The 19390-nt window shown below is 41.5% G+C and overlaps 1 protein-coding gene across 4 annotated transcripts in view; it reads right to left on the reverse strand.

Annotated features, from left to right (window-relative positions):
* The window catches only part of TET2 (tet methylcytosine dioxygenase 2), a 70925-nt gene that overhangs the window by 12388 nt on the left and 39147 nt on the right, over window positions 1-19390 (reverse strand). For all 4 annotated transcript variants that reach the window (XM_032686593.1, XM_032686596.1, XM_032686595.1 and 1 more), the window contains 4 exons: window positions 7276-10663; window positions 5143-5233; window positions 1521-1614; window positions 234-442 (listed from right to left, as the gene is read on the reverse strand). In XM_032686593.1, the coding sequence (XP_032542484.1) occupies window positions 234-442; window positions 1521-1614; window positions 5143-5233; window positions 7276-10663 (3782 nt within the window). The remainder of the gene's footprint in view (window positions 1-233; window positions 443-1520; window positions 1615-5142; window positions 5234-7275; window positions 10664-19390) is intronic.

The following is a 19390-nucleotide window of genomic DNA, read 5'->3' on the forward strand; positions in this document are numbered from 1 at the left end:
AGTATCTGCTATCCTGGCCCCTGCTGAGATGCTTCACAACTCTGGGAAGATGTTTTTTCCTATTTATAGCAATGTTTATTTTGCTTTCCTTACAAGGTTTGTGGGCTTCCAAACCACCTGAAATAGCTGAGAAGGTTATACATGTTTCAGGGTAACAGCATGAGCAGAGGTGCTGGGTCCGGGGCTGACGATGGGGCTGCAAGTTTGGTGAGCACCCCCTTTGCTCCACTTACTCTTCGTTTAGGGCGCACCGCCGGTTCGTGAGCGTGCCGTACTTCCTCAGGGTGTCGGTGAGTTCGGAGTAGAGCTTGTCAGCCAGGCTTGTTGGGATTCCCTCCCAGACCAGGATGAGAATCACGATCACGGCTGTCTCACACGTGTGGCCTGCTCGCTCGCGCACCAAGCAGAGCAGCTTTTCCTCCTGACTGCTTCTGCGGACTACCTGCATGCACAGCAACACACACCCCAGAGCCCCAACACAAACAGTGCATTTCTTAATGGGTAGAGCAGGAGAATTGGAAACCTCAGCATTAGTGCGTGTGCGTGGAGGTTACTTCTACTTTTGTCTTCCTCTTTGTTTCTGGCACTTTGTGATGTAGGCCATGGCTACCCTTTCTGTTTAATGAAGCTGACTCTTAAGAGGTTGACCGATGGCATGGAAAGCCATGGTGGTGGAAAACAGCTTTGTAAAGGTATTCCCTGTGCTCTGATTCAGCAGGAATACTCTCCTGAATCTGTGTTATGGTTGTGGCCCAGTTTGATTGGTGAGCAAAAGGAAGTGAGCAGTGAGATGTCTCCCCGCACAGAACTGGATTGTGGACACCTGTTCTTAGGGCAGGAACTGGACATGGAAGCTCTCTCCCCTTCCAAACTTAAGCAGCTAAATTTGTAATCAACCTCACTGTTTTGTGACTCGCTCTTACTACATATAGACATTACAGTGATGAGAGGAAAGCAGTAGATAATTTTTAAGTAAGACAGGATCCTTCCAGTAGCATAAGCAGTAAGAGCATTTCTGAAAAAAAAGGTGCGGTCTGTCTTGCATAAAGATTATAATAATGTATCAGTTTTTCCTCATCTTGTCTTTCCCCAGCCGATCCAAACCACTCAGTAATTTGTGCCAAAGTACAACAGTGTTTGACAAGAGGATGCCCTAACACCTCTCTCAAACTCGGAGTATTTTAAAATACCCTATTTTAAAAACATTGCAGTGTGCACTTACTGGACATACTTGTAATCTAAAATTAAACAGCAATGCAAATGTCTGGTGTTGTGAATCTTAAATCTAAGCAAAAGTGCCTTTCTTCTTAGGTTTTCATACCTTTAAGCCAAATTTTAGTCTCGCTATTCACCGTGCAACAAGTAAATGAAGTGAGAGATGGGTGGGAGCAGGCTACAGGCACCCTGTAGTACTGCTGCCATTGAGCTATTTTAAGTTTCGTGGTGTCAGCGCACAGAAGGACATGTCACTGCTTTCAGCTTACATAAACCATCATACTGAACTTGTGTACATCACTTACCCATTTAGCAATTGGACATCCTTGAGAACTTTTGCCTTCTTTCCCAGTGTAGACAACTCTCTCAATCCTTATAGCTTTACCCTTCTGTCCAAATCTTAAACAAATAAAAATATGTACAGTAAGCAGATTCATTTGGTTCTGCATGAACACTGAAAAGATGGAGCACATTTGCCAGTCTTATCTTAAAAAAATAAACTATGAATTACAGGGAAAGGTGTGCAGTGTGGTTTATTTTGCTGATTTTATTAGACTAGTGTATTGATATATTAAGAGAGGCAAATGTCTTTACATATCACATGCATGGGTAAAAATTTTCAATATTACATTAATATTCCCAAACTTTTTAACCATTTCTTTAGAGCATTTGTTATAGATGACATTTTGAAAAGTGGATTTAAAAAAAAAAAAAATTATTTTGGTGAGGAATTTTATATTTTTCTTTTATTTCTGGGTGAAAGTTTTTTCTCTGAAATGTACATAATTAAGTTGTCATGGAACAGCTGGCATGCAATAGTCACTCTACTGATTTTCTGTGCTTGTTTCTGGCTTAGATAAAGTGTGAATCAGTTAAATCATTATTAATTTGCATCATATCTATTTACTTCATCATCTGCTCATAAATTGTTACTTATTTACTTCTACCCGACTTCTATACTTCAGTTAGGATCACAAGGTGCCCTCAAATGATCCCATTTGCGTGTGTCTTTTAGTGACCCAAGTGGGCAAGCTCAGTTCTTGCTGAAGCATTTAGTCAAGGTGATTATGCTGTCGAGGCAGAATCCAGCTCCATGTGCAAGGAATGCTGTTACCCAGAGCAAATGGGATCTGCTTTCCATGTCCTCTAATGGACCAGGTGGAAATATGTGGCAAACACCAAGTGAAGCAAATCTTGACTCAGTAACAAGTGTCAGACCTGTTAGGCCGTTTGCATCTCAGGTCTCAGGGGAGGCCAAGAGAGAAACTGCAGTGACTGCAGCATTACAGACTGAGCTGTGAATTACTGAGTGTTACAGACTCAGCTGCATGTTGAGGACTGGGCAAACTGCACTTCCATCACCATTTCTTGAATTCTGCCACTCTCATTGGCATTACCTTTTTCTTTTTAATAGCCAAGAGTGGGGACTAAATCACAGTCTCCTTGTTCTTTGCCTGTTACCTATAGAGCGGTCAAGATAGTTCCTTCCTGTTATGCAGCCATTTAATGATGCCTTGGGAACTTCTGACCTTTTTTCCCTCTTGTTTTTGCACTAAAATCTTGGTGACATATTTAAGGGTCAGTATTTGTATTTAAAGTTTTGTCCTGTCAAGGAAATGAAAAATGCTTATTTTTAGATGTGATCTCATTGTGAAGTTTCAGTGTCACAGGAAATTATACAAATAAAATCTAGTTGTAGTACACATGTTCTGCAGGCCAGGTCACTTTTTCCTACTTAGGCTTGCATGTTAGTATTTATTTGCTTCTTTAATTAACCACATTAAAAAAAACATCTTTAAATCTTAACATTTTCTATCAGTTTTCTCATCTGGATTGCAGGACAACTGTGCAGATGCCTCTATAGAAACATGTTGTACATTACAGACTAGAAATGAAATGGACTTTGTCTCAGATATTTTCAGCTGTCACAAAGGAATTTGTGCCTGATGTTTGTCATGCTTGCTTTCAGGCAAAAGCTGACTGGCTTTAAAACTGGAGCAAAACTCACTGAGCATGAAGTAGGAACTGGGAGAAGGAAGAGGTAAAATGTATGTATCCACTGTGGATTCTGTAAGAAATTAATTCTGGTATAACTAAAATATTAATTATAAGTCTAAATCCAAATCCTGGTTTGTTTAGCAATGCTGATACCTTAGAAGTCAATCCATATTCAAGGGAAGCCAGGTGAAAAGCACTTCAGTTGTGATTAGTGTCACCAAATGCACACATATCTTTATAATGAAGGCTTTTTTTTTTTTTTTTTTTTTTTTTACTCAGGGATACAAAATTAACTGTTGAAGAGTTCTGGAGCTCTTCAGTCAGGGAATTACACAGTTCATACCATGTGAACAGTTGAAAATTAGCCATTGTTCAAGTGGCAGCCGCTATACTCTCCTGAACCTGGCTGAGAAGATGCATGCTATCTACAATCTCTCAGGATTTCCTTCTGCCAACATGAAATGAAATGGAAAAAAAAAAAAAAGAAAAAAGTGAAGTCAATATTAAGGATGAAAAATTACATTCCAAAGTAAAAAAAAATGAAAGAGTTTCATCTCTAATAATTGATGTTATGACAGGAATGACTTTCCTCTTATTTATTATTTGTAAATACTAAAGAATGAACCAGTCAGTGGGAGCTCTGGAGATAACAAATTGTAAAGAGCTTCTCCAGAGAGTCGGTGTTCACTCTCCTTTCACAGAAAGAAGCTGATTTATGTAGCTTACATGCATCTGAGCTGCTCTCAAAGCTAAAAACAATTATTGGGGCAAGCCCTGCCCAGGAGTCACAGGGAAGGAAGTACTAAGAAAGAGAAAGGACTTTAGAACTTAAAGGTAATCTGAAGGGTTTAATAGGCTCCAAGTGGCCCATGGTTGTACAGTGATGAGCCAAGCCAACAGACTTTGCTAAGAAATGGTGCTTCTTAGCTCAGACACAGCACTGCAATAATGCCCACTTGCTTCTGGTTCTGCAATTAGCTGCAGCTTCATTGCAGTTCTGGAGTCCAAATTTTTAAGGTACAGGTTTCCATCTGTCTCTGACTTACTGAAATTTTTTGTTTGCTTCTTTGTTCAGGGGGGAACTGAGTTCCCAGATACCTCTAAAAATCTGGTCATTACTGTGTGCCCACCAAAAGCTACAAGTAATGCAGAATTCACAGGGCAGAAGTCACTTTTCTGAAAGCTTTTAATTTAAATACCTTAGAAAGGCTGGTGGTTTTTGCACTTACGTGTGTTTTTAAATAGCACAGATCATGTATCTATTCTGTGCCTTTAAAAATTCCTGATTTGGTTGGCATTGATGTAATAAATACACCACGGGATGAAACATGATAACAGGGATTGTCCTTAATCAAGATAAGACTGGGTTTGTGCGATACTACAAGGAAGGGGGATGTTTTTTCACAAAACCGCTTATCGATTCTTGGGCTGAAATCCTATCCAACAATTTTGTAGCACTCCTCTGGACGTGACCAAGTCAGATTTAGCCCTTTAGGGATTTATATTACTATATATTTAGTAATTCAGTGAGGGGGAACTAATGTTGAAGTTTGGTGTTCTGCTCTTCATCCTCCTTCTACATTCTGGCATTCTCCTGCCCAGAGGGAACCACCAGCTCCATGCCTGCTTTTGCAGCCAGTGCCAACCGTCCTGCTTGGCAGACTGGTGAATACTTGTTCCGGCTTGGCTTTGCTGGCGTCTGTCTCAAAGTGTGCAGCCTGTGCCAGCCAGCAGACTATTAGCCCTGTCAAATATTGTGACTCTCTGGTGAATAGCACAGTGCGTCATGTTGGCAACACTGGAGTAGCTAAGCCTACAAGTAATTACTTGATTTGCAGTTGTTTATTTCTTTATGTGCAAAAGCTGGAAAAATTCTGACATCCACAAAAGGATAAATGTTAATCTGCTCTGTGCCTTTGCACTAATTACCTTTCTTCCATGATTTCTCTAATAGCTGCCACATTAGGACCGGCTCCTAGATGGGTATAGAAAGGACCTTCATCTTTTTCAATAATTTGCTCTGTTTAAAACAAAATAAAGGGTTATTACTTTGAAGCTTAATTCTTTAAGGTAAAATGTCACATTGCAAAGCTTACACCTAGCTTGTTGGAATACTGCTGAATGGGTCTGGGGTCAAAGTTTTCAAACACTAAGGTCTAAAGTATGCCCATGCAATTTGTACAAGACATGCAAAGCACATGGCTAATCGTGCAAATAGCCGTGATAGGGACTGTGTGCCCTTTGCCAGCACAAACAGTCATTTCATGTCTCAGGCTCTACACTGAAATTCAAAAGGCGTTTTCCTGTTATCAACAAACAATTGTTTCTCCTTCTCCCACTTCCTCCTCTCCCAGTATCTAAAAAGGAGGATAAATGGGATACCAATGGTAAATATTGACGTTACTGAGCTGTACAGTACTTGTTTTTCAGCAGACATGTTACAGCGTAGGAACCTACAGCTTGAGAAAGTGGCCAGTAAGGTTACATAGTGAATTCCTGCCACCCACAGAAAGACTGTGAAATGAAAAAAACAAAGTTTGCTGAAAGAAATCCTGCACAAGGCTTGGTCAAAATGCTTATATACTAAGAATGTGGCCTCAGTTTTCTATGTGTAGGTAGGACCATGCCACAATACATGCTACATGTTTGGTCTGATACCAGGAGGCAGGCTCCAGCAGTGAGAAAGAAATGGCCAGGCTCTGCTTGGGAACAGGAGATGGTGGAGCTGTGCTGCCTGATGTCTGAATGTTGCCTTTATGTTTTCTACCGTGCTAACTCCAAGAGCCGGACGAGGCGGTGCTGCTTTTGATATACAGCCTCGGGAAGCATGACAAAGGCATGCTATAAACTTGAACATGTCAGTGGGGGGATGGCTTAATTTAATCTTCCTAAGGGCAAGTATTGATAGGAAAGAGCAATAGAAATGATTCCCAGAAAACTTGTGCCAACTATATGGGAGAAATTATATAAAAAAAAACAACCAACAAACAATTATGTTTTCAAAAAACCTAAATTTTAGAGGTTGTTTCTTATAAAACAACAAGGAACAGCAAGGAACTGGCTTCTAGTTTTCTTCCTGGTAGCTTTGGAAATACACTATCTCCTATTTTTGTTCCCACGGATCATCTCTGAGACATAGCCCCAAGCAAGGTCCATTTTGCAATTCTGGAGGAGCATTGATTCAACTTTCCTCTTTTATAGTTGGTACAAAATCCAAATAACTGAAAGTATAACAAGGATTTTTATTTCCTTCCCCCCCCCCCCGCCCCTTTTTGTTGCTGAACCTTTTGTCTCAGCCTGAATAGTTTATCCACTAGAGTCTGAAAGTGCCTGTTAGACCTGGCTGTGTGCAGTGTCAGTACTGTATGGAAGCTCAGGCTATGGGGCCATGCCTATCACTCTACTTTGCTTCCCTCTGGTTTATTTTTCCAGCTTTTGGAGACTGGGTATGCCTATGAAGAAACACTGAGGGTCCCCCTTACTGCTTTCTTTGGTGCTGCTTGTGTAGCTTCTCTAAGAACTGCTGATCTCTTTAGCCTTACAGGAGACATGAAAGTGCATGAAAGGGAGGATAAACTCTTGCAACAAGTGAGGAATAATCTGACATCTGTTTTTTTGCTTAGGCTTTACTGAGGGAAACTTCAGCAATTTCACTATTAGAGCAAAAAATGGCATAAGGATCTCAAGTTTTGGATCCAGGATATGTTTATAAATGCTATCTCTAACCTTGACAAATAAATTAGGTTATAAAGTTATGACCTACTTTTTATCAGTATGTTGTTATTATGTGTCTACTGCTCAAGGAGAATGGATGTGAGGCCATAAGCATTCTGACTGAAAAATCAAATAGGTATTTCCTTTATGAAACAAGAAAGGGCCCATGCCCTTCGGTTGGTAAGTGGAGTAGGCATAAGTGTATAAAATTCTAGTTTTGTAAGTCTTCCCTAATTACTGTTCTAAAAAATCTTGCAACAAAAACATCCAACTAACCCCATGATCCCAAATTGAAGGTTCATTTCCTTCCTGTGAACTAGTATGTTTTTAGTACATCTCAGCACTTACCAACACAGCTGCAAGATGGGAAATCATACTGGGTTTTGGCAGGTGTGTCCAATAAATTTTTTACAGGAGTATCCAATAACTTGGAAGGTGAGTCTAAAAAATTATTGAGAACAGTTCCAGCTGTTCTTTTGGTCGGAGTTTTCTCAGCAGACAAGTTTGCTTGCTGATCTAAGTTTGGAGTCTGAGTGTCAAAATCTGCAGCACTGGTATTTCTTGACAGAATGGTAATAGGGCCTGCTGTTTCAACCTTCACATGTTTGGGTGATTTGAGAGTAAAAGTCTTATGATCAAACAGTGATTTGACCTGTATCTGTTTTAGCTGCTGTTCCATTGTCTCAATGATGCTCTTTTGTTGCATGTTCTCGCAGCCAAAGTGCTGATTCTCTTGTTTAATTGTTTTTTTCCACATTTTGTTTTCCAGCTGTCCAGCTGATGGGCGCATGCAGACATTAGACTTTGTGCCAGCCTCAGTTTTGATAGGCTTGCGTGCTGCACTGGGACCAATCTCAGTTTTGGGCTGCTGGTATGCTTGCTGCTCCTGTTTTTGCAAGAGGTGCCACCTTAGAGCAGCATGCTTTTGAAAATCCTTAGGAGTCTGGGACTGCAAATGACAACCTCTCTGATCTTGGGAGGGTGGGGCAGTTTGGCTGTGTGGTAAGTACTGCTGAGGAATCTGTGGAGCTTGTTTGCTCGGAAGGTCTTGGTTCAGACTAGCACCATAGCATTGTGATGGCTGGAGTGGCGGTAGCTGTAAAACTGAGGCTTGTTGTGTCCGTTGCTCTTGTTCTTGAAAACAGTGATTCACATCTTGCTTTGTGGTCAAGTCATTTGAAAAATACTGAACATGTTGCAAGTCCTGCATTTTGTTGGCTCCAAAGCGTTCTATATTGGCGGCGCTTCCTTTCTTCTCGGAAACTGAGTGCATGTTGTTTGGGCATGGGTGCTGGAGACTAGCCTTTGCCTTCTGAGTGTACAGGGGAGCTTTGTTGTTCATGGTACGCACCTGCTCTAGGCCTAGCTGAGGGTGAGGCAGTGGGAATGCACTTGATTTCAGGTACTTATTCCCAGCTTGGAAACATTCCTCTACTTTAAGCTGATTGAAGGATGTCCTGTCTAGAAGCTGCTCAGCATTGGTTTGGGAGTGGGATACAGTTCGGGGCAGGTCTTTATTTTTCATTTGCAGAGACTGCTGATGGTTTGAGGTTACCTGTGGACTGCATGGCAATTGCACCCGATGTGTCTGTTTTTGAAGCATCTGTTGCAAAATGTGTGAATGCAAGAACTGTCCATTTTCCCCTGGCTGGGGATTCAAGTGCTGCTGTTTCAAGGGGGCTCCTAAAGACTGTTCAGCTTGTGATTTTTCTGGTCTTTCCTGGAAACGGAGCTGCTGCGGAGGGTGTTGCTGCACTTGGGACTTGACTAGGGAATCCACCTTTGTGAGCTGTGGCTGTGGTGAGTGTTTCTGGAACGGCAGCTGCTGGTCAGCTGGGGGATGCGGCTGCAGCTGGGAGCTCTCACTTTTGTACAGCGAAGGAAGTTGTTCCTGTTGCATTATCTTCTGGCTCCGGGGCTGTCCTGAAGGCCCCTTTAATGAATCAGGACTTCCAGCATACTGTTTTGTGTAGACTGTTTGGGCTGTGTTTGGCTGGCACTGAAGAATTGATCGCAGTAATGCTTCACTGGGCTTTTGGGGAGGCTCTCTCTGGCGGAACTGCGTGGAAACCAGTTCTATCCAGGCTGGTTTTGAATAATGTTGAGCCTGTTGGACAGGCTCTTTCACTTGGTCCTTTTCTTTGTCGGGAGGAGTCTCAGGTTCTCTCTGTCCTGGGAAATGCTGATAGTGTTGTTGCAACTCACCCTCACTTCCGCGCACATGCAGGTTTTGGAGGGGAGGTTCTGACGCCAGCGTCACTTCTTCAGGGCGCTGCTGAATTGAGGAGGCCACAGCAGCTTGCGGGTTGCTTTCACTGACACCTTGTTGTGATGTTTGTGCCTGCTGCAGAAGTCTCTGCTGAGGGTGAAGTTGTTGTTGGCTGAGGCTGGGACTTTCTGACATTGGTCCCTCCTGTTGTCCTTCATTCTTTATCTTCCCAGGAAGAGTTTCACATCTGCTGTCATAGGAATGGTGTCCTTCTTGCACCACAGCAGACAGTGCACTGTTCATTTCTGGAGCAGGAGGAGTGGAGGAATCTTTGTGAAACGTTGAGTTCTGTGTAAAGAAAGCACCATTATTTTCTGCTTGCTCAGAGTACCTTTCCAGAGCAGTGCTCTGAGCTTGCAGGTTACTGCTGGAACTTAGAGAGAGGTCTTGGTTGGGAACCTGCCCTATGCTTCCATGAACGTTACTGCTTCCTACGGGTAACTGGTGTGGATCATAGCCTGGAATCTGTTGCTGTAGCTGTAGTTCTGGTTTCTGAAGCAAACAGCTTCCTGGCAATACAGGTGGTTTACTGGAGTCTTCTGTGTTGTAGACCTCAGTAACCACTACAGCTGGCACTTGAGGCAGCTCAGAGTTTGAGGTCTGTGGGGAAGTGATCTGCCCTGAGGTATGGGATGAATGCGTTGTCTGATAGGACAACTCATTAGTAGCCTGACTGGTAATGGCATTGATATGAGATGTGTTCTTCTGCATTGCTATGGAAACATGTTCTGGATAATATTGAGACAGTGTTTTCTCCAGGAGTTCACCATGCATGCTTTCCATGGAAGAGGCAGAAACTGTAGCACCATTAGGCATTGGCACTGCCTTGTTCTTAAGTAGTAAAACAATGTCCCTGTTGTGGCAATGAATGTTTTCCTGCTCCTGCTCATCCTGAATCAGGAGGTCATGAGAGTTTTCTGAACCACCACTGTTGTATCTTGTAGACGGTATCAAATCTGAAGCTTCATTTTCTTGTCTTGTAAAGCTCTCAGGTTTCTTCTCACTGTAAGAATTGGAGACACTTGGTTTTTCACTGTTATCCTCTGGCTCAGCTTTTTCTCCGTTTACCTCCTTGTCTTGTTTCACTTTTTTGCTCTCATGAAGTCCATACAGAGAGGGCTCACTAAAAGTGCGTTTTATCCCACCATTTTGCATATATTTGGAATATACTTTCTTGTCTTGTAAAAGGTCGGGGCTCACACGGTTGTTTGGACTTCCCTTCGGGTGAGACACTCCGTAGTTGCTTTTAATGAATAGTGGCTTGTGGTCTCCGTTTACTTCAACTCCAGGCCTCTCTGCTGCTGGACTTCCATTCTGTAGCTTCACCGCAGAAGGCTCTGGCTGGCACACGTGAGAAGGCTGCGGTATTAGAAATGGACTCAATCTATTGCCGTCAACATGGTTGGTTCTGTCCTGTTCCATCTGGCCTGCTCCGGGGCCATCCACAAGGCTACCCTCCAAATGTATCTGAGGGAGAAAAGAAACGGGAGAGAATCCAAGTCAATTTTAGTTTCCACTGATGGACAGCTAGTTACCAACAATTCCTGCAGCATTCAAGCACCCGATGCCCCGACCAGCTCCCATACACAACGTGAGCTTGCAGGCTCACCTGCAATAGTGTTTCACTATCCTATTGCATTTTGCAGCCCCATGTCTCCCTTTTTCTTAAAGGCCTATTCTTGAAGATAAAGAGTGAAAATACACAGAGGCTTCCTTACCCCCATTTAACACACAAGCAGACATTTTACCAGAAAAAATATCTCATAATGGTGCAAAAAATATTCTCTGCTTTTGAATGATTTGCACAGACTCATCTGTCATCACATTTTGCCCTTGGTAAGGCAGAAAGTCATGCTGAAACCATGGTTCCCAGACTTGGTGCTAATCCCTTCGTTTGATTAAGTGTGCCAAACCTCTTTTGTGTGACTTGAAGGATTATTGCCACCGAGTTTGTCAGTTAGAGGCGAAAATGTCCTTCTTTTAATGTCCTCAGCTGTCTGACAGGGTCTTTTAAAACTGGCATTCCTAAAGAGCATGTAAGTGGCACAGTACACATTAGAAAAAGCCATGCTTGACTGCTGTCCATAGGAACTCTTACAGTTCATCAACACCTTGGTAGTGTTGGCAGAAACAAGCTGAGTGATTTCTGAAAGGTTTGGTGGAAGTGGTATTTTTTCAGGCATTAATATCCTTTAACATTTACATATAGACATCACGCATGGCTTAAACTATGCATTTGGGTTTTGAACAGCTGTGAAGCTAGCATTTCTTTCTTCTTTGTTTGGATGGGAAAACCCATTTTCTCATATACTCTTTATATTTTATTTACAAAGTGAAGGTTTTAGCTGGATAGAAGTACTGACAATGTACAGTCAACAAATTCCATATAATGACAAGCTAATCCTGTTCACATGGATCTTCCCAGGATTCACAGTCTCAGTTAACATAGATAAAGCCCTTGTTTGACTCTGCTTGTAATTTATTCATTGTTGGCTTTATGACTCTCAACCAGTCACAAATGACAGAAGACAGACTAACAGTGGGGCTTGTAGATGTGAGGTTGCACAGAAAAAATTTGGACATGTGAATGGCTTTGTTCTGAAGCTTTTATTTTTAGTTTGCATAAAGGGGAATCTGAATGGTCCTCCATTACCACATCCCTGGTTGGACTGTCAAGTCAGAAGAAACACTACATGTGGCTGGTATTGCCACTACATAGGAAGAGCTACTAAACTGAAAAAATTCTCCCATCATGGTTGCTCTGCTTATGTATTTATCCTACATTAACATTTTTATGTTATTAACATGTAATTTTAAATGTTATTTAAATGTAATTTATACCGTTTTCAGTGCAATATTGCTTTAGTCAGTTGAGTAATATGATTTTAAAATGCTTTTAAAAGTAATACTAATTAATGAAATTCATTTCATCCAGCAGACTCCCCTCTGCTTGCAGCTCTGATTTCAGTAGCAGGATAATTCAAATGTACATTTTGACTGGCAAGCACCTATACAATGACCTGTACTCCCTTCCTCCAGATCCCAAACTTGCTTTTAGATCTACTTTTGACCTCCCGAAGTTCTTTTTTTGTTTTCTTCTTTTACTCAATTTATATTTTGTAAGACAGAAATAGAGAAGTTCTCTCTGCAAGTAAAAGTACTCTAAAATAGAGTTTTTGCAGGGAAAGCTAAGAACAGGGAGATGGAAAAGAATGTTTGTCAACCTGGCCTATTTTTTTGACAAAGTAAGGAAGGCTTCTTCCCTTCTAGATATATTTCAGTATATTTCCCATCCTAGCTTTATAGTACCACAAGACATGAGCCCTTGGAGCTTTCCCAGGGAGATGATGTTTCGTGTTTAGCAGAAAGCAGTGTGAAAAGGATTCCTCTGATGTGTCATTCTAGGCCAGGCAGCAGAATGATGCTCCCAGAGTATCTCAAAAATAAAATGTCAGCCTAATTTGGAAGCCATTCTTTGCCTTCACACCTTTCATACCTAAAAATTGCAGGTGAAGCGCAACTCAGACACGAGTGTGTGGGCTGCTGTATTTTGCAACTATGAAATGAAATAAAGGGCACCATAGTAATTAACACTGTGCTGTCAAGCTGCTTCTACAAGATTTAGTCCCTTTTAAAAAGTTTTAGTCTGTGCAAGTGAGCCATGACAAACTTTCTCTGGCCCTCAAAGTCTGCCTTGCTGCTTGTGTTCTGGTGTATCCTGTGGGTTGCAACTAAATTCCTTCTGATAATTCCCAGGCAATCTTTCTTTTCAACTTCTTACTGAGAGGTAAAAATATCTTTTTGTTTAGAAGTGGGGGCTCCCCAACTTCTCTAAACTTAGCTTGCAAATCCCTCTAAGGAGCACATCTGTGGTCCAGAAAAGAGTCTTAGGTTCATGCTGTCCTCAAAACCCACAAGGTTATCTTCAGTGTGTGACATGGACTATTATTCACAGTATTCTCAAAGACTTGATGGTATGAGTCAACCAGTTCCCCCAAATTCTGACCATCTCCTGTAAAAGGCACTGGCATTAGGTATTGCTAACATCACGGGAATAATTTGGTTAAAATACAAAGTCCATTCTTCCATTAAAGTGCCAGATTTGCATTCTTTAAAATGCATCTAGGATTAGGGTGACTTTGCATTACACTTCTTTCTCTCTCTCTCTACACTCAAGTATCACTATCCTTATGTGACACCTGAGTACAAATCTTCCTCAAACAGCTACAAATCACAGCAATAATTTGTAATATAGAACTGGAAAAAGATAAATGGCAATGATACCTTTATTACTGGTTTTAACGGGGACACCATGGAGATATTCTTACAGCTTACTACTAAGTAGACCTGGCTGCTCCTTAAATCTTTGTAGCCTTCCTGATAATTATTGTGGGGTGAACTCTCTGCCTCTCAAAGTAAATCTACCTTTCCCTAAATGTAGCAGTTAGTCTTTTTTCTCTTTCCCATAACCGTATTTTATCCAGACCATTTGGAAGCTTCACATATTTTTCTTCAGCTATAATCCATTAGAAATTCAAGTCACATCAGCAGCATCTGTGAAACAATTACTGCATCTAGGACTGACTCTGCAGTCTAATCCATCATAATTATGACTGGCCTCTTTGAAGACGCCACGATGCGTGACTTAAATATAGCACATTACTGTGCAAATGGATCAGCATCTCATCCCACCAATATGCATTGAAGTTATAATTCAGACTACCACTCTTTGACTTTTTCAGATGCAATTGATGTATGTACATTTATTTCTTGCCACATATGGGGCACAAACTGGAAATCAGGTACTGAGCAAGAGTTTGAGATTTTTTCATTGTTTGTTTTATGGGCAAGTTTGGCATATTTTTACCACCTCTTACCAGTACAATAGTGCGGAACGTGTCGTTAAGAGAGCACCATACATTTCTGCAGCAACAAACATACTCTAAGTCATCATTTTCTTTCATGGAAAATCCTTTACTTTTAGCCAGTTCTAGAGGTTCATACCTTATTTTCTATAGCACCCGTATGTGGGGAGTTTGTGAATGCAAAGCAGCTCAGATGAATGAATGGACAAACAGACCCACTGCAGGGGAGTACGGTCTTCTGCAAAACTAGGCAAGATTCCCAGGAGAAAAAGTAGGTGGGGGGATGCTGTGGTAGAGCACTTGTGGCCCTGAAATGATCAAAAGGTGGGATGTCAGATGGGTTGTTTCCCCTTCTGGGGTTAGCTCAGATAGACATTTATCTCCTCAGAGGTTTTTCTTCCCAGCAGAAATACACCTCCTCAGATCATGCCTTCAGCTGACTTGTGCTCAACTGATTATCAGGATGAGACTCAGGAAAGCAATAGTCAAGACACCTGGAAGCTTGTTGATGGCTCACTGGGTTGTTCCTGGAGTGCTGCCACAGCCTCCATCCTGCTGGCACCCTTCTGCCACTGCCGGATGGCACAGAGGTCTAAACTGCTTCCAGACAAGAAACCTCTGTAGCACTTTCTAGACAGGAGGTGAATTTATCTTTATGTCTTGCCAGACTCCAGTTTGGCAAGTCGTACTTTCTGCTTACACTCTCCTGCTCCTATCATCTGTGTAGAATAGCTGGGTTCACTTGTGGCTTGATTTGCTGTGTATTGTTATGTGCTCTTGTGCAGTTGCATCTCTCCTCTGAAGCTTATGCCTCTGGCAAAGAGTTCTAAATCCTAAACTTCTGACACGTGGAGTTAAGGGGTTTTCTTTTCCTATTTAATTAATCACTGAAAATTTGAGAAAAGGCATGAATGGTTATTTCTAAGTAAGGACACTCATATATGATATTATCAGAAAGCTCAATGTGAAATTGTTTCTGATTAACTCTGTGTCAAAGTTTTCTCTAATTTAAAATTGGAACAACATGTGTAAGAAGTTATAATGATGCTCAGCACAATGATTTGTGGCCACATGGTTATTGTGGAATGTAATTTTTCTCTGGCCTATCTAAGTACCAGCTGCTGCAGCTGTGCCCCAGGTTAACACCTGTAAGCAGCTGCCAGTGTCCCTAGAGGAGAAAAGATGAGCAGGTTACTCAGATAGCTGATGGGTGACATAACACATCAAACCTCCTTATTAATGAGACATTCCTATTATTGCTGGGATAAAAAGTTGAAAACTGGGATATAGTTTAAGGATTTCCTGTATGTTTTGCACTTAAGGTACTCCAAGTTTATATACTGAAAAACAATACAAGCTTCCACGTGGAAACTTTAGGGCAGAGGCAAGAGGAGGACAGATTCAAGAGACATTGCATTCATACCCAAGGTGAATTGAGGCTCTAAACCCCATAACATGCCCTAAGGATGTGCTCTGCTCCTTACCAGCATCACTGCTGCCCCGCTGCAAGTGTGGTGGCTTAGGAAAACACAGTGAAACTTCAAGGCAGATGTAAAGGAGGCCCCAGAAGGACAAGGACACTCTGTTGTTAGCTGGGCTATGTGGCTTACAATAGAGTCTTTTTGCACTACATTCAGCTGTTTCTTCATTTGGACAGTTTATTTATTCAGGGCATTAGCAATACTTTGGAAAAAACTTGCATAAGGATGCCATGCCTTGCCTGTCCCTTGAAGATTTTTAGCTAAGGCTATATTTCTTTCAAAAATATCTAAATATCTGAAATATCTAAAATATCTAAACTTCTTATTGTAGCTCCAAAGAGTAGTTAAGGGGTTAATCTAGAAATTCCTGAAGGAAACTGTGACTGTATTCTGCAGGAGGTCATATTACATGAATATAATTGTCTTCTCTGGCATTTAGATCTATGATAATCTGTGTCAAACAAAAGAAAATGTGGGATGGATAAAATTTGTTATCTAATTTATGGCTAATTTAACCTTAATTTACAGGGGAAAATGGTGACTAGCAAATATAGATATAAGCAGACATAAGGGAATGAAGAGCATGGGATTTGTGACATATGAGGATTAATAATTCATTAAATCTTATCCAAGCCAGAAGCTTCATAATTCATGCATTTTAAAATCAACTAGTGCTAACCCCCCCTCAATTTACTGACATCAGTTCTTGCATTTCAGTGATACAATGGTCTAACTGCAAAAGCACTTGAATCAGTTAGATTTTTGACCTTAATACAGAGGGCATCATAGTAAAGATAAATTGCTCTGCACAGTGATTTCCCTTTGCTACCTTATATAACCATCAACAAGACTGGATACTGCATAATATCTACTCAGATGTGAAAAATGGCACTATTTTAACAACAGCATAAAATCAAGAGAAGTAAAAATTAAATACCTCTACAATACGGGTGAAAAAAACAATTATGCAAAGGAAATTAATTCAGGAATATAAAATGCAGTAAATAGAAATAATAATGATGCATCACACAGCTCTCCAATTCCTATTTTTTGTGATTTATGCCCTATACAAACTTTGTACCTAACTGTAAAATGTAGCACTTCCAACAGAAGAACACAACTCTTCAAGTATTTGCTTGTAATGCCACCATAGTATGACTAAATCAGAAATGTTTCCCAAAAGGCGAAACTTTAGCACCAGGTTGGATTTAAGAGACAAAAGCACTGTAATAAGCAGATCATTCAAGATGAGTTTGGCACCTATGCTTGTTCTTGCCAGTTCTAAGCTGTTTTCAGTAGTTTGGGTTAGAAATGTGGTGGATTCAGATGGATTTGCTCTCCCAGTTAACCTGTTTGACATTATCTTGGGTGCTGGTATGCCAGCATACTCTAAGACCAGTATTGCTCAATTTCTTGAGCACCACCTTGACTATTAGACATCTTTAACAAATGTTCAGGGAAGCTGAACTAAAACACCCTTTTGTCTTTGCTGGTTTTGAGAGTCTTTGTATCTGATGATTGTAATATGAAGGCTGTGGGAATGGGAGTTACTGCTGTAAATCCCAGGGGTGCTCAAATAAATGTGTGCTGAGTGAGATCCTTCTATGCTTGCGTATAATGAGAAACTTCTCTCATATGCCTGTGACATTTGGACCATCAAGACTGTTTCAAATTGTGACCCACAAAGGGTTTCATTTGGGTAATTCCCCAGTGCCTACGGATTCAACATCAGCAAACATGCTGGGGCTGGAAAACAGAACCAAGTCTCTTTTTTTCATCTCAGTCAGTTACTGTGTAGGTTAGGTGTGTTCTGGAAAGGCTGGGCAGTGTTGTCAGTGTACGACTGGTGCTTAGACCTGTTTTTGATTTCTGGAGAAATGCTGTAATTTGAGGGATGATTTTCCTCTCGGTACTCAGCTACCTCATGTATCAAATGGTAACGATGATACTGGCCACCAATTAACATCAGCTCCCCGAGAGCAATAGCTGACGGCTCTCGCTATCCCAGCTGAGCTCCGCAGTGCATGAGCCTCTGGTGAGCACGCCAGGATAAACAAGCGTTGGTGGCTGAACCGTCCTTCAAGACACACTTGATTTTATCAACCTGCTGTTTAGGGAAGGTCACCAAGAGGTCAGTGTCATCATTATCTTCCAGTTTCTGTAATCTTTGTCCATCTGGCTTCAGACCTGGATACATCATGGATTTCTTGGGTTGATGACTTCCTAACACCAGTCAAAGGTCAGTTATCCATGATGATTTCATCACAGCTTTTGGCAGAGTGAAAAGCCACTGGAAGGAAAAGGAAAAACCACTGTCAAGCTGAAGATTTCAGGGTTTCATCGTGTTGGGACAGTAACATTAGAAAACAGGAACAAAAACGGTCCTGTTTGGCATATGAGTGGAAGAACTGATAGAAGGGAGTAAAATGTTGTGCGCTGCAGTGTCCTCAGAAAACCTGTTTACACAGCTCTGTTTTCCATTATCCTTTGAACTTCAAATCCTGTAGGTCTCCCAGTTCTGTTGAAAACAGAATTTTTGATGAAATGCAGTTTTCTTAAATTTCTTCTCCAAAAGTTGAAGGTCGTGCTGAGAGGAGAGGGAGGAGAATGCAAAGAGAAGGGTTGATGACTCCAAAGATTACTCTGACTGGTGCTCCTGCACATCCAGATGATAAAGCATAGCTTTCAGCCCCTTCACTGGCCTCACTATGGTAGTAGCCTTTACACCCCTCTACACATTCCTCCTCTGTTTTTCTCATGCTTCTGCCACACCTAGGCTGAGATCCTGTAGTGAACTCAATTTTCGGCAACTATGCTTTGGGAAATGAGAGGTAGCACAGAGGCAGCTCCCACACTACACACTGTACACTGTGCATGCCTACGTGCCCCAGGGGCAGGTGCTGGGGATCCCTGCCAGGGGCGGTGAGCCACGAGATACCTCGTGTCCATATGCGAAATGCTGCATGCCACTGCATGTCCTTCTGGGGATTTGCTTCCAGACAGTGAAGGTGGAGAAGTTGAGCCAAAACAAGGGTACCTGCTTTTGAAAGATCTTGTGCTGTTTTAATTTTTGCATGATTTGATTTAAAAATGTGTTTTCATGCCCACTTGTGATTTAGTTTTATTCCTTCCAATTTGTGCCTTTCACGACTTACAAACCAGACCAACTGCTCATAAACACATGGAAAATATAGGTTTGTTGGTGCCCTGTTCCTTGGCTTCAGGGCAACACCAGCCAGACATGTACCAGTCCACTCCAACCTGTTTTCAAAAGTCTCTAATGATGAGGGTTGCATAATAACACACAGTTACACGCAGTACTTTATTAATCTTGCTTATTAGAAAGCTTCTACCATTTAAAACATAAGCTTAGACCGGCTCATCCCATCTGCCACAGACATGCGGAGCAGGTTTTTTTCCTTCTGTGCTACAGCTTCTTTCTCCCTATGTAACTGAAGACTGTCATTAATGCTCCCCTCTTAGACACAATAAACAACCCGGTTCGTGACATCCGATCTCCTCCCTGGGTGGATCTATATCCATACCGTTTGTTCCCTGACCAGATGCACAGAGGTCACAAAGCAAATCCACAGTCTGTTCTTTGGAGGCATTATGCACATGCCACAGTCTGCTAGATTTTCTCCAAATTCAGATGTTTGATATACAAGCAACTATAATATGTGCCTATATAATCTTCCAAATACCTGTATGAATTACCTTGGCTTTCCCCCCAGTAACTAAGATCAGTTTTATTCCTTCACTGTGTAAATCACTGAAATCAAAAGAACAGGCTTGTTACTTCTAACAGAGCATTACAGAGGAGGTTTTTTCCTCAAAACCTGACTTCC

This window comes from Chiroxiphia lanceolata, chromosome 4 (assembly GCF_009829145.1).
Source record: "Chiroxiphia lanceolata isolate bChiLan1 chromosome 4, bChiLan1.pri, whole genome shotgun sequence".
NCBI lineage: Eukaryota > Metazoa > Chordata > Aves > Passeriformes > Pipridae > Chiroxiphia > Chiroxiphia lanceolata.